The sequence below is a fragment of the Medicago truncatula genome, chromosome 7 (assembly GCF_003473485.1).
Source record: "Medicago truncatula cultivar Jemalong A17 chromosome 7, MtrunA17r5.0-ANR, whole genome shotgun sequence".
Classification (NCBI taxonomy): Eukaryota; Viridiplantae; Streptophyta; class Magnoliopsida; order Fabales; family Fabaceae; genus Medicago; species Medicago truncatula.
In genome coordinates, this window is record NC_053048.1 from 53591422 (window position 1) to 53607051 (window position 15630).

The following is a 15630-nucleotide window of genomic DNA, read 5'->3' on the forward strand; positions in this document are numbered from 1 at the left end:
AAAAGTAAGATATGAATTCAATCCGTACTCATGAGTAAGTAAAGTTAATAGGTGTTTTTCCCTCGCCTTCGGTTAGACGGTTAAGTAGAGTTTAAGTTTGAGAGGTGTACAGAAGAAAAAGAAACAATTAGGATAGTTGGTTGCTTTGTGCCTTAGGGTTACTGCAAGATGAGTGTTTTGCAAGGAGGTGAATAAATAAGACTAGACTTGAGATAAAATATCAGGAGCTTGAGAGAGGACTAACTTGCGCAAAAGAAGTAAGTAACATCACCTTACATTACATGTGAGATTAACCTTAAGGACCATTAGGATGGATGTAGGGTGAATTAGCTATGTATGTAGACCTTCACCTTACCTTTTGCGAGGCCAGGTTTGAATAGTCAAACTGATTCCATATTATCTTTCTGTGACCCATGAATAGGTGATATCTTCTTCTTGAGTAATAAAATTCTCTTTTGCCTTCGAAAAAAGAAAGGAAAGAAGTACACACCATTTATCTTTACATTTGCATACCCATTATCATTACATTATGTGAGTATGTTTTGTAACCAAAAATGCATTTTTTATCCATAGAGGTTTCCAAAAGTTTTATTTTTTTATAAGCAAACTAGCATAAATGTGCAAAACCGCTCCAAATCTAACTAACAATCAGAGAAGAGTACACAATTACACATTGCCTGCCACAACACTCGCATGAGAAGTGCAAGGTAAATACAAGCAAAATTTGTAGCAGTGTGTTAATAAGCGGTGACTCTAATTTGTAGCTCAGCGAACTGCACCAGTTCGAGCTTGAATTCCAAGTGTTATGTCGCCAAAATCTCATTTCCGCCACTTTTCGATCTTTATTCTCAGCAATCCTAAAAAGGCGGGGAAAGATTAGGTAGAGGGGTTGGGATCCTTTCCTTCCAAAATAAAGATGTATCTCCATTTCTTATTTCTTTCTGAACCACATTGGAAAACCAGTTTGTGTCTAAGAAGCTTGTCTATATCAGACCTGTATCTACTCTAAAAGTCCCTTCCAAATGGTATGGACTCTGTCAAAATCATCCACAACCACTTGTCAAAATCCAAAATATATGAATATTCCAAGTGTATATTCTTGACGATGTTGTACATAGCAATGTGCAGTCACAACTTTTTATAGGTGAAATACTTTGATTTGTATAAATAAAAGAGTTTATTATGTGTTACAATAATCATCATAGTTTGATGATTTCTTTGGTTCTATTATATCTAACATGACTTCCCTTTACATCGAAGTGAATGCAACGGATTTACACACGTATACAACTTTATGAATAGAATGCTAGCTAGCTGCTTATCTACATCTAAAAGACTATAACAAAAAAGGAGAGCAGCAAACTACATATAAATAATGTTCCTTCACTACTTAGGTTACAATTGAAGAAAAAAATATCGTGTTGTGACCAAAAGAATCTAAAAATTCTCTTTATGAAACTCAAATTTAGTGTTGGTTTTCCTTGAAAAATCCAGAGAAAGACTTTTAAGTTGTCCAACCAATCCAGCCGCCCCACAGTAAAAAACACCTGGAAAAAATATATTGAAATTAAGTTAAGCATTATATCTATGATGGTAAAACAATTAACAATTAGTTAAGGACAGGAAAACGCGTTCGAATCTTGAAACAAGTTCAGACCAAATAAAATTTAACAATTGAATGAAGAGCAACAGTTCAATATTGATACTTACCAACTCTTTTGCCAGGATGTTTGAGAGCAGTATGTTTAAACACAGTACGCCAATTTGGTCTAGCAAAATGTGTTTTAACCCTTGTCCCTGAAACAATATCCACACCACTTTTGGCATGATGAAGTGATTGAAGCATAGTGATCAAAGCTGATCTAGCATCTCCTTCTTCATACACACTTGTGCAATAATTATGAAGTTCAATCAGTCCATCCTTGTCATAATCTGCGATTTCATCCATCACACCTTTAAACCATTCAAAGGAACCTTGTTCACGAGTAACCCAATAGAAATAGGCTCTGTTCGTGGCAAATGGCTTTCTTTTGTTGTTTTTAACTCCACTTTCTACCACTCCTTGTTCTATGTCTTTTTGTTGTTTCATGTTGTTTAGTACATCTTTGAGTATGCTAATCAATGGGGTGGCACCAATTCCTAAACCTACTAGAAGGATCACTTCATAGTCTTTGTAGTCTTGTGCTGGTGCTCCATAAGGTCCATCAATCAATAGCTTTGGCATCCTGCAATTTCATTTCAATTCTATTAGAATCCTCAAAAAATAAAAAATGAAATTTTTCTTTAATTTTGCACAGGTATTGATGAGTTTTAAGTCTATGAGATAAACAACTCAATGAACTCAAAAAAGTAAAATTATACATAAGAAAATATCAAAGATAGCTAACCTTGGTATGTTGTTGCCTTGTAACATATCAGCTCTTAGAAGACCACTTTGGTCACCGCTTGCTGGCTGACATGCCTGCATCAAATCATGTCGATGAAGTGGTTAGCATTTACATAATAATAAACATATTTGAGAAAATGTACAACACTAACTTATAACATTACCATTTCAAATTAAGAAAAATGGTTGGAAGTATAAAATTTATAAATACCTTGGCGAAAACAGCCTTCAATTGTGATGTCCAGTCACCCGCAGTCCGAATGTGAACGCTTACATAATCATCTCCAGGGGCTGATGTAATAGAAAAAGGATGCCATTGAAATGGGGAGACATCTGCGCAATTAACAAAAATATATTGTCCACTGTGGTACTTAAATCCTTGTGGTTTAGACACATGCAAGGCCAACACATTTCCGGGGTACACTGCAACCTTTATTTAGAAGAGAAAACATGTTAGAAATTTAATTTAGTATATTTGGCCTGTAATGCCATTGGTAAGAGAATTTGAATTTTACAGAAAATAAGTTCAGTTTCATAATTTATATGTACCTTCAAAATCTTGACACTTTTGTAGCCAGACCTAAAAGCACGAAGTAGTCGCTCACATGCGTATATTATCATAGGAATGGCAAGATACATCCAAGTCTGTGTCAATGAATTTTGCACAACCAAATTTAGATATAACTCAAACCAAGTGACCAAAAGTGCAATTAATTTTATTAAAAGAATGGGACTTTGCTGCATACCGTTTTCTTGTACCATTTCTTGGAGAGGTATAAGAAGTATCCATGGACAATAAGAAGAGCATAAACAATGACAAAGAGGTGATGTGAATACCAAAAAGCATTGAAACCAGTGAGCTTCTTCAAAAGTGGAGGGAGCTTAAGCTTGTTTCTTCGGAACCAAGGTTGGGCCAAAGTAAAAGCTATAGCCATAAGCACTACCATGACTATCCCAGTCCAACCCTCTGTACCTTTTACAAACCACCAATAATTGTTGGGCCTATGATCACCAAAAAATTTCTTCATGGGAACATATTCAGCATCTGTTGCATGTAATAGCCTTGGGAAGTCACATGTTAAATGGGAAATAGCATGTAACCCTACACCAATTGCAATGCCAAAAGCTATCACCTAAACAAATATATAGATGCAATATTGAAGTCAGTGGTTAATTAATAAAAAGTGAAATAATTGAAATCAAATAAATAAGAGTTAATTATCAATATACCTTGTGAAAGTTGATGTTATCATCAAAGGGAACAACAACTCCTAATTTGGTCTTGCTTCTGAGCCAAGTGATGGTGTTTCTACAAACAGGCATTAAAATTAATGCCATGTTGAACTTGAGAGTCTCAGCAGCACCCTTTGCTATTGTGACACAATATCCCATGACACGAAACGCAGAACGATTCTTGTATTGAATGAATTTCCATGTGAAAAGGGCAGCACAAATGGAAAGCCAGAGTGCTATAACCCAAATTCGTTTCCAATTATCTTCGATGAAGTAGTTCAATGATCGTAAACTACGCTTGATGGGGTTGTACTCTTTGGTAGGAACTAGTTTCTGGCTCAACATTTGACTCAAAACTCTACTATCTGTGTGCATGTGGGTTGACTGTGCTGGAGCTTGCAAAAGAAGCATTTCCAAGTTGTGTAACTGCACATGACAGAAAAATATAAGAATTATGTGGAAGAACTTTAAACATGCATCACTAGATTATACTAACTGTTAGATCGTTAATCATCTTTGCTTTTAATAAAATCCAGCATATTTCTATGTTTATATTTTCACACCCTTGACATTAATTGAGTATTTCCATTTAGAGTAATCCAACCTTTTACATTGCTTAACCACTAATCTAGTTAGAAAAATCACATTTTCATACTACTGGTCCAGTTTAAGTGCCGTTTCAATGCTTAGCTTAGTTTGTTTGGAATTTAATATTTAAAATAGAATACAAACCTCAATAAATCCAAGGTTGTCTGGATCCAACTCCTCCATGATTAGAGCAGCGTATTCTTCCGCGCGTTCTTGTAGTTTTGACAGCTTGTTAGCAGAAGCACTTAAGGTAATAATCTGTAAAACACATCATAAAACAATGTTCACAACTCCACGAAGTTACTTGCCAAATGAGTAATACTAAACCAGTATTACAGGGTGAACAAAATTTAATGCATTATCAGTTGCAAACTACTCTTTATATTAGAGGAGTACTGCTACTCCGTTCATTTTTAATTGTCACTTTTATGTTTTTTACACAATACAAGACAACAAATGCATTTTACTACTTTTGATATAACAATTTTTCTTTTTCCTATAATAACCTTCCTCATTTAATATCTCATTTCATATATTTCTCTCTCTACAATAAATAATCAAGGGTAATAATGTCAAAACAATATTTAATGTTGTACTGAACTTTGAAAGTGACAGTTAATTATAAACAAAAAATTTCTGCAAAAGTGACAATTAAAAAGGAACGGAGGTAGTATATTTTATTTTGATACCAAGCAATGCTATGTTTGTTACAAGAGTTATTCCCTTTTTTTAGAAATAATAATACAATTGTATTGGTCAAATAATTTAGCAAAAAATACAATATTGTAATTTTGTCGTAAACTAGTTCCTACCAAAATGACAAGTAATTACGGTTCTTAAAAATAACAATTAATGATATAGTTACATTTATATAATAAAAGATATAGAAATAATTCTCCCCCGCAAACTTAACCAAATTGAAAGAGACATTACATAATATAGGCAGGAATCTCAGTTTGATCTTCGAACATCTCACTTATTCAGATATGTCAATCCACAATGTGCTAATATTACCTCCTTTATCGCTTTTTATAGCATCTTTGTTTAATTTTCACAAATATTAAAAAAGTTGGTATTGTAATTAATGTGTACATTATTTGTATAACCGTGTATATGATTATTATTAAATTATTATTTATTTACCGATGTATTCAATATTTATTTATTATTTTCCAAAACAAATTAAAAGTATATTTATAGATATATTTTTTAGAAAAAATAATGTAAATTTATCTAATAATTTAAAATAGTGATTCCAATTTATTTTTTTGCTTCTAAAGATGCTAAAAATTTATAAATAGTGATCGAGTAGCCAGCCGTAAATAAATTCTCACCTCTTTAACTTCGTCTTCCGAGATTCTCCCGTCAGCATTCTTGTCCACCCTGGCATGATTTAAAATAATTGTTAATTATGGACAACAAAGATAAGGAGTGGGTGTAGACCCAATCAAAATTCAATCATGTTGACATTTGGCTTCTAATTTTTGACTAAGATATTACGCGTATACTACTATATTGTTCTTTCTTAAATAGCTGCTACTAATTTGGTTGAAAATTTTAAATTGTCAATCTAAGTTAACAACTCCTTGACTCGTTCTTTTCCTTAAAGGGGCAACCCAATCCTTGATTATTTCCATCTTTTCATTTTAAAAAAGAGCCAACAGTTTGATTCATTCATTTTATTCCTTTGCATTCAATTTCATGATTCTTTTTTCTTCACAATCTAGGCCCACCCCGACCATTCCATATACTACTAAATTTTCCCAAGATTGGGAGAACTAACAAAAATATTGAAAAATAATGTACATCCAAAAATTAAACCATGTCACAAAGCTTCTATAAAATACCACGTTATAAACTTTAATACTATTACCATGTAACAAATTTAAAAACATTTTTTAAATGGTGTTTGATTTCAAATCCGCCAACCCCACAGGCCACAACAAAATATCACGATTTCATGTGGCCATTATTTCTCATCACTTTCTTCGGGTACGTTCCTGTCATCATCACCATCATCATAATGCAATTTGTTTGGTTTATATCCTTTTGTACACTAATAATTAAAAAATAAGACAATAATAGTACGATGACTCAGGACACTGTGTTCACATGAAAATAGCACCGAGTGCGGCGTAGTTTTTCTTATGTCTTGATAGCGATTTTTCTTTTGATCAAATGATTAATTTCTTAATTAACTATGGCATATCCTAAGCTATCATAAAAAAAAAAAAATTATTATAAAACGATAACGATAAAGGAAATTAAATTTTACATATCAAAGAAGGTCTGCAGTCTTGAATCAAAGCTTTGGTCCGTAATTTGTTCCCAAAATTGGCGCAGTTCATCCTTGGTTATGGAAGCTGATGTTATCCCCCGGCGACGAGCCAATGCATCAAATAACTCACCAGCAAAATCCTTTGACTCGTTCATTCCTATTCCACATTATATTCCGCAACAACATCAATTTTAAGAATTGAAAGACATTCTTAATGCATGTTTGTATCACAATGAATTTATCACAGTCGCTCATCAAAATTCAAAATTCAGTTAAAATGAATTCAAACATTAAGTACTTACCATAGTAGCATCACTCGTAAGCCATTTCTATTACATCTCTATTTTTAGTTTTCAATTTTAACATCTATGATATTTTTCTCATCATTTTCACACCTAGATGTCTTTTTTTCTTATTAATCTTAAAAAAAAAAATATATCTTTTCTTTTGTTGATAATATTCAAGGAGTCGTACTGTTGCAGTGTACACTAAATGTGAACATCTTAGGTGGAGTCTATATTCGAAAATTAATTAGTTTGCCATAATAGACTGGTCCCATCAAACTATTCTAGTATATATTTTTTCTTGACACAAAATATACTAGTATCTTGTATAGAGTTAGTGGGATAAAACATGAATAATTTACTAACTAGTGACAGTGTCATTTTCTATTAATTAGTGGCTAGCTAGTGGGAAATTAAACAAAATAACAATGATGATGATGATGCATAATATACCTATGCACTGGCTGAAGCGCGTTTTGGGGAGTTTTCCATCAACTTCCAATTCATCAAATCGCTTCTCCACCTGAGACCAACCACGATCAGTACCAACGTTTTTGGTCATAAACTTAAGTCCTTTCAGTGCACGAGCAGCACCAGATTTCGCCCTATCAACCCTATCGAACTTCTTTGAAGAAGTCATGCGTTTCAGTTCCTGCGAAACCTGCTTAAGTTTAACGGACAAAGTTGACGGACGTTTCTCCAAACGGCTAGCCAGTAACGCCGTTTCAGAATCACCGCCTCGAATATTCTGGACCGAAACGGTGTCATCGCGAACGTCAAGTGTAATCTCCACGTAATCCTGATCCACCTCATCACTGAACCTGGCGCTTTTCTTACTGCTTTTCTTCTTGTTGTTGGAAACTAACGGACCGCTTAAAGGTCCGCTTAGAGATCCACTGAAGCCTACTCTCGTGCTTCTGCTTCCGTTACTCTCCGTCTCCGACCATATTTCTTGATGATGATTCTCTCTCTCTTGACTAATCTCCATCTCCGATCGATCAACTCGTAGTATAATATATAGTATGTATAAATATTTATTAGATTAGATGAGAAGATTGAATGAACTTGAATTGATCTATTATGAATGAAAGGCTGGAAGGTTGATTAGTAGTATGTTAATTTGGAGGAGAAATGAATATGTATAGATATATAGAGAGGAGAAGTGAAAGTGATGATTGAGTATGGATGGATGAAAATAAGAGATGAGAGAGAGTAGGGTCAAAGATGGAGGCATGAGTATTATAATGCGCATGTGGACAATTTTGTCATTGGGCGCGTTGTTGACGTACGCGCGCATTATAGTTGTTGGTTGGATTCAAATTATTCAAAACCCTAAGTAAATAGTATACTAGATAGATAGATAGATTAATGGTTAGTGGTTTTTGATCAAAACTAGTGAAAAAGGAAGGAACGTACTACGGTATTTCTTCTATTCTCACGTAAATAAAGACGACAACAGATACGCTTGTTCTTCAACTAGATAATGACTTTCATTTATTTATTTTTGGGCGGAATAAGTGGAGGCTAAATGGCAATTACACCTGTATGTCACTTACACTTTGTACAAAACTAATTACCTCAAAATAGTAATGTCACGAGGTGACGTCATAATAAAACTCGATGGTACTGGAGATGAGCTGAGAAGAGGTGATTGTCAAGCCTCAATTAAGAGTGTGATAATCTAGCAAAGCCAATATGTGCCACTTATTCCCTTCTGTTAAATTCCCAACAAAGATTTAATGTGGCCTGGGTTTACTCTATCTATGAGGGGATGATGAATAGATGATCTCATAGTAATAAAAAATCAGAAGTGGTGCAACAACATTTTCAACAATTCTTTGGGTACCTACCAAATATTTTTTTTTTTAAGGAAGGTACCTACCAATTTATTGTAATCTCTAAGATATCTCTCCCAAATTTATCTTCTTTCTTGGTTTTTTCTAATTTGCCGTAATTTGCTCATCACCTAATAAAAATTAACAATATGACTGACTATACTTGCAAGTGGAATAAAAATTACTTCTTCTAGTACGCTGGTCTACATGTTTCTGAGTAAAAATTACCTTATATCTTTGTAAACGGCATGTGATTAGTATCTATTGGTGTTGACTAAATTCCCCACAATTCTTCAAATAGTCCCATCTTTTTTGTTTTAATTTTCACATTTATCGTAAAATTCATTTTTACCGTACATATTTCGTTTTTCAGAAAAAAATTCCATAAATATAGTTTTGGTTAAGAAGAGTGTGATATCTTTTTGTTGTTGTGTAAATCAGGAATCTTCCACGTTGTAGAGACAAATCTCTCGAGCATTGTGAAACTTAAATGGACGGTAAGCTCTTTGTAAGAGTTTTAATATTGTTGCATGTTTAAAGTTGTATTCAAACCCAAGACCTTGATTAAGTTAAAAAAGACCTATGTCATCTCATCTAATCGTTTTTGGGTAACTAAGAGTGTGATATGTAATCTAGCAAGTCATCATTGTTTAAACAAATACTCTTTTATAAAAGATTTTTCAATTATTTCTTATATTTCTAACCCTTCAAAATCTTTTCTTCTATTTCCTTTAACTCACAAACAAAGCTTTAATAAATTATACTTTTGATTAAATTTGATCAGATAATGCCACATGTAACAAAACCAAATTTCACGACAGTTCACGGATAGTATATTTTGATTACGAAAAATTCTTGTGTAGGAACGAACTTAACTATCATTCTTACAAACAACAAATTAAAACATGACACGTCATTTTATTTTTCTTTTAACTATGATTGGTGGTAGTGAATACTAACTGCAGATAATGGTTGAGAGAGAGGAGGAGCAGTTATTTTTCATTTATTAAATTATTTCCTAATTATTTTTAAATAAAACAATGATGTGTCATGTTTTAATTTGTTGTTTGTAAGAATGATATGTTAAGAGTTTTAATATTGAAAAATTCTACCGTACTTTCTCGACGGTTTGACATGTATTAATATTTTTTAATTGAATATTTTATGCGTGTAACTTTAAAAACTATGTTTTTAACTAGAAGCATGTATTAATATACTTTTTTTTACCATGTATTAATATATTTGGTCTTCAAATTAATAGCTAAATAAATTCCTTTTTTGAGAATTATATCCTATCATTGAAAGTTTGTAACAGGTAAATATTATTTAGCATAAGTGTCGGCGAAATGTTATTTAACTTTTTCTAATTTTTATTACTCGTAATGGTGAATTTTAAATATTTTTTATGATAAAATGAAAAACAAATTAGTGTGATACATATAAACAGAATTATCTTTACTAAAAGACAAAAATTTACATGTAGATATTTGATTCATACTCGTAATAGTGAATTTTAAATATTTTTTATGATAAAATGGAAAAAAAAATTAGTGTGATATTTACTAAACAGAATTAACTTTACTAAAAGACAAAAATTTACATGTAGATATTTGATTCATTCTAATTTTTATTACTCGTAAAGTGAATTTTAAATATTTATGATAAAATGAAAAAAAAAATTAGTGTGATACATATATAAACAGAATTATCTTTACTAAAACACAAAAATTTACATGTAGATATTTGATTCATAAAAAAGATCGCGAGTTTATTGATTTAACAAGAAAATATATCAAATCAGTTTTTTATTTTTTATTATTGTGATACTAATGACCTTTTAACAACTATAATCGAACTGATTTAAACTAAATGGCATGAAGTTATAAAACAAACTCTTATCACTGAAGTAGCATTTTAATGTGTCGTAGAAGCTATCATGATATAGCTGAGATTATATGTGGGTTAAATTTTTCAAAAGCCATCGATATATATTATTTTTTTACTAAACCATCAACATATCATTATTATTATTATGATTATTATTATTTTGAAAGAACATATCGTTATTAATTGTACAGTCAGCTTTCTCAATTTTCCATCAGATAAGCATTTTTACTTCGAGCATATCAATATATCTATAGCTACTTGATAACATAGTTGTTTGGTAACTGTGTTTTTTTGCTTCTTCTTTTTTGGCTCCCTTATTTATCAATTTGTCTCTTTTTAAAATTTAGTTTTTTTGTTGTCAAAAGTACATTTAATTATTTATTCGGTATTTCGTTTAGGGAAATGATAATTCTTACAAATCAATATGATAACAAAATGTAAGAAACATTTTCTTTGTTTTCCTCTCAACAAGAAAAAAGAATTGTTTCTTGCTTTTCTAACCACAGTTTCCTCGGTCTCGATCTTTTTTAAATGGTGATAAAACTTGGTTGATCACTTTTTCTTTAAAATGTTTTCATATTCTCTTTTTATTCTGCAATAATTGCTATATTATTATTTTTATCAGAAAAAACTTTTATTTATTAAAAACAAATCATAAAATGTTAATTATTGTTTTTCTAAATTTTTCTTTAATTTAATAATTGGTTTGTTTGATATTTGCAATATTCACATGTTAAAGCAATTAAAAGTAACAACTTTTTTTTTGAAAAAGAGGAATTATTCACTAAATAAATATATATTTAATATAAAATGTATAAGTTCAAATAAAAACTTATGATTTTGAACTTCTAACATGAAAAAATTTGTATATGATAGAAAAACTCAATAATAATAATATATGTATCTTCAACAAAAAAAAATAATACAATGTATATCACTCATAAGTTATTATATTTCATTTTTTTTGTCAAGTAGCCTAGCGGCTAGAGAAATATAAGTGGGGTCCGGGGTTCGAACCCCGGCCCCTGCATAAACTATGCATTATCCCTTATCAAGTGAGCTAAGCTCACGGGGACTATTATATTTCACTTTATTAACAAAATAAGTTATTGCATTGCTCCATAAAAAATCATAAGGAGCTTATTTATTTTATTCATTTTCCTAATATCTCATCATCTATTGGCAGATCATTTTTTTTTGAAGGAATATATTGATAGATCATAATAAATCTTATTTATAAATTTTTATACTAAATAGTTTTCATTCATTCTATTTTTTTCCTGGAAAAAAATAAGGCTCCAAGATCAAAGAATTTTTTTTGCACTGAAATCCCAAAGACATTCTCTAACAATAACAATTTCTATTTTGATTGGGAAAAAAATGATAATGCATGTTTTTAAAAATAAAAGACATGATATGCTTGCATTATTAAAATAAACTATATAAATAATCAACTAAAACTGATAAGTTTGTGGTAGGAGAAAATTTACCTTTTCTACTTTAAAATTGAAGTTTGAAAATGAAAAAAAAAAAAAAAAAAAAACCTTGTTTGGCGATCCAATTCTACAAGAGTGTTTTTGGAAACTGTTTTTTATTTATTGGTTTTTAAAACTGAAAAAACAAAACAGGTTAAAGGTGTTTTGGTTCTCAATTTTCCAATTTTTGAAAAGTAAAAACACAGAGAAGAATGCAATTTTCATTAATGGCATTTCTGTAATATTGTACAACCTGAAAATATAAGATGAAAATGCTGCTTTTGCTCTATGATTGCCAAACAACTTTTATTTTTCATTTTCTTCTTAAAAACAGTTTTTAAAATTGTTTTGTAAAATAGATTTCAGAAACTAAAAATCAAAACACATTCAAATAGACTCTCAAAACAATCTTCATAATCTCAAATTTTCACTTTTCATTTCAAAACACTATTTTCACGGTTTCTTAACTTTTTTGTTGTACCAGGACATCTGTTATGCATTTTTTCTGCAAAGGGATGAAACATCGCTTTTAATTATTTATATAATATATGATTCGAGTAAAAACAGTTCATTTGTCACCTATGCAATTGTGTTGCTTCAATATTGCACTATATGAAGCATCTTATTACTTTTTTTTTTTTTTGAAAGAGTTATTACTTATTTATCGCTTAATAAAAATCTAACTTAACAAATTCATTCTACATCTAATTTTCAACCTGCTTCAAGTAGTTGATGGTATATGAACCATTTTTATGTTGATGATCGGTTCATTTTTCAGTTTTAGACCCGGTTTGGTGCTTTAATGGGCCACATATAAACTTTTCTGCTATATGGTTTAATATTCGTAGACGGGTTCATTTGATTGTGGCCGTGATTAATGATTTTCATTTATTTGTTAGGACTTATTAGGGTTAAATTAACTAGGTTGCTATGTTATGCATGTATGTATTACGTAGAGTTGTTCTACATTGTTTGAATTTGATGGTGTAGATTCTCCTCTCCAAAACAAAATATTTTCAATAAGAGACATAAATCAAACTTACCATTGAACCAATTTATTATTGGGATAATTGATTGTTTGTATTTTTTTCTACTAACGTTAATTTCTTACTATTTGAGATAATTCATGTTAGATTTTTTTTCTTTATAAAAAAATTCATGGTTTATCATTTTTAAATTTTAGACCCGGGTTGGTACTTTAATCAATCACATGTAACCTTTCTTGCTATATGTTTTCATTATCGTACACGGGTTTGCTGGTTTGCGCCCGCGATTAATGTACGCGAGTTCGCTAGACTTCAATCATAATCCTGCTTTTTATCAATTGACATGAGTTACCGTTACAATTATTTAAAATTTTATTTTATTTCTAAAATATTTATAAAAAAAAAATCACATTTTCGGTTAGCTTTAATTATCCCTTTCATATGCATATATAAGAGGGTTGAGTTTTTGGGTGAAAAAATAAATAGAGTGTTTGATCTATTTTAATAGTAACATAAAGAAGAAGGGGACAAAAAGTCTAAACCTTAGGTGAACGCAAAATGACAAAATAAAAATAAGACTTCTTTAATTGTAATATTCCCTTTTTTCCCTAGAATTTTAAGGTATTATTGATGTATTGTACCCATTTCGGTCCATAATATAAGAAACAAAACCAAAAATCATCAAATTCAATATAATTATTAATTTATTTTTGAAGAAGCTAAATTAGTCCAACCAAATTGACACCAGAGAGAATCGAACATGATACTTTAAGGAGGATCCCAAGCGAGACTACCGCTAGGCCAACACCAATATAATCATTAATTAATGTAACTTTTTAGATATTTTTATTATTAATATACCCTCATAAAAAAATACACTCACTAAAATTAAAAAGAGAATCATTAAATGAAGGATAAAAATATCTTTTAAGAAATAACTATACCTTAAAAAGATGTGATATTTTCTTATGAATTAGGCCACAAATTTTATTTTTTTTAAATTTCTTATGATAAGGACCCACAAAAAATATTAAAAAAAAATATATGTTATTTAATATATACAAAATAATTTTGGAAAAACATTTTCCGTGCAGGGAACGGGTCTCAAACGGGAGCGGTTATGGTGCATAAGGAAATCCTTATGCACCATGCATAAATCCCAACATAATTGCTTCCTACACCCCCAAAGGAAACCAAATAAAACAAAACAAAACGAACCAAACACGGAAACAAACTGAATCATCACCGTCCTTCATCATCATCACCACTGGAATCTTCAATCTCATCATCAACACTGTCGTTCATCATCATCACCGTACCGGAATGCCAAAACCATTTTGTTGTGGAAATGGTTTCTATGAGTTGTACTCCAAACCCATTTTGTTGTGGAAATGGTTTCCAGAATCTTCAATCTCATCATCAACATCGTCGTTCATCACCGTACTGGAATGCCAAAACCATTTTGCTGTGGAAAACCATTAGATGTACTTAATGGTTTCCAGCAGTTGTACTCCAAAACCGTTAGATGTACTTAATGATCTCCAGCAGTTTCCTAGCCATAAATCCCTCTAACATCACAAAGATTTTGAATCAGTAACAACTTCAGATCTGAAACCGTGAACACAAACAGTGACGAAACAATAACATATAACAATCAACACAGCGCCACTGGATCGAAGAAGAAGAAGAAAACGCGAGGGAAGAAGAGGAGTGAATCGGTTTTAATCTTTAGATCTACTCCTTCTCGTTGTGCTTTTGCGCGATCCGAGTCCGGATTTGGCTTTAAAACGAAAATGGATGTTGAAAAATGGCTTTAGTTTTTAAAAAGGGTGAGTTTGGTTCTCTGGCACGGCGGCACCGCTGCCTCTGGCCGACTACCACCGCGTCGAAATCATCATGTGTGCCCTGAAGAGATGAAGACTCATCTGAATTGTAGATAGAGAGGGAGAGCTTTATGTTTTAGTGAGAGAAATGTTTGAAGCAAATGAAGTTTGATTTGGTGTAGTTTGAGAAGCCTAGGATTATTACACGTGTACACTAGATCTGATGGTTGTGAAGTGTTTATATACGGTGCATAAGAAACCTTATGCATCATAACTTTTGCCGTCTCAAACTAGTTTCTTTTAAAAATACATTCCTAATTGCATTACGATTAGGGCTGGCAATGAACCGAACCAACTCAAAAATAATTCGAGATTCGATTCGATAATTGACTCGTTGAACTTGGTTCATGAACCAAATGAGTCGAACTTAAGTTGAAAATTAAGCTCGTTAAATAAATGAGTCGAACTTGAGTTGAGTATGGTTCGACTCGTTTGGTTCATGAACCAGCTCGATATATATAAAATATTATTTTGCATATTGTTATATAATATGTAATTTAGTACAAGCTTCTTCTAATAATTATGTACTTTTTTCATAGGAATTATTACTAATTTGATTTATTAATAATCAACGATAATTGTTATGATAGAGGAAAAAAGTTAATATCTTTTGAAGGCTTTTAAACAAACATTTGTACACAAATAGTCCCACATCGGGTGTTTTGAAAATATTAGAGAGTAAAAGTGTATATATAAGAGAGGTGGATGATAACGAGTACAATGTAAAATATGTTATGCGCTAGAGTAGTAAGTGCAACTGCCTTTCTACCTTAATAGTTTTATTTAATTTATATA

The 15630-nt window shown here is 31.3% G+C and overlaps 1 protein-coding gene across 1 annotated transcript; it reads right to left on the reverse strand.

The window, feature by feature from the left end:
* Positions 1-1135: 1135 nt before the first annotated feature.
* Positions 1136-7934, reverse strand: LOC11434624 (respiratory burst oxidase homolog protein B). Its single transcript, XM_003626205.4, has 11 exons — positions 7223-7934; positions 6483-6642; positions 5542-5590; positions 4352-4465; positions 3617-4045; positions 3133-3519; positions 2936-3031; positions 2598-2816; positions 2388-2461; positions 1711-2225; positions 1136-1547 (listed from the first exon to the last, which is right to left on the reverse strand). Exons 1-11 carry the CDS (start codon positions 7755-7757, stop codon positions 1438-1440), a joined length of 2688 nt encoding a protein of 895 aa, XP_003626253.1. The 5' UTR covers positions 7758-7934; the 3' UTR covers positions 1136-1437.
* Between the last annotated feature and the right edge of the window lie 7696 nt (positions 7935-15630).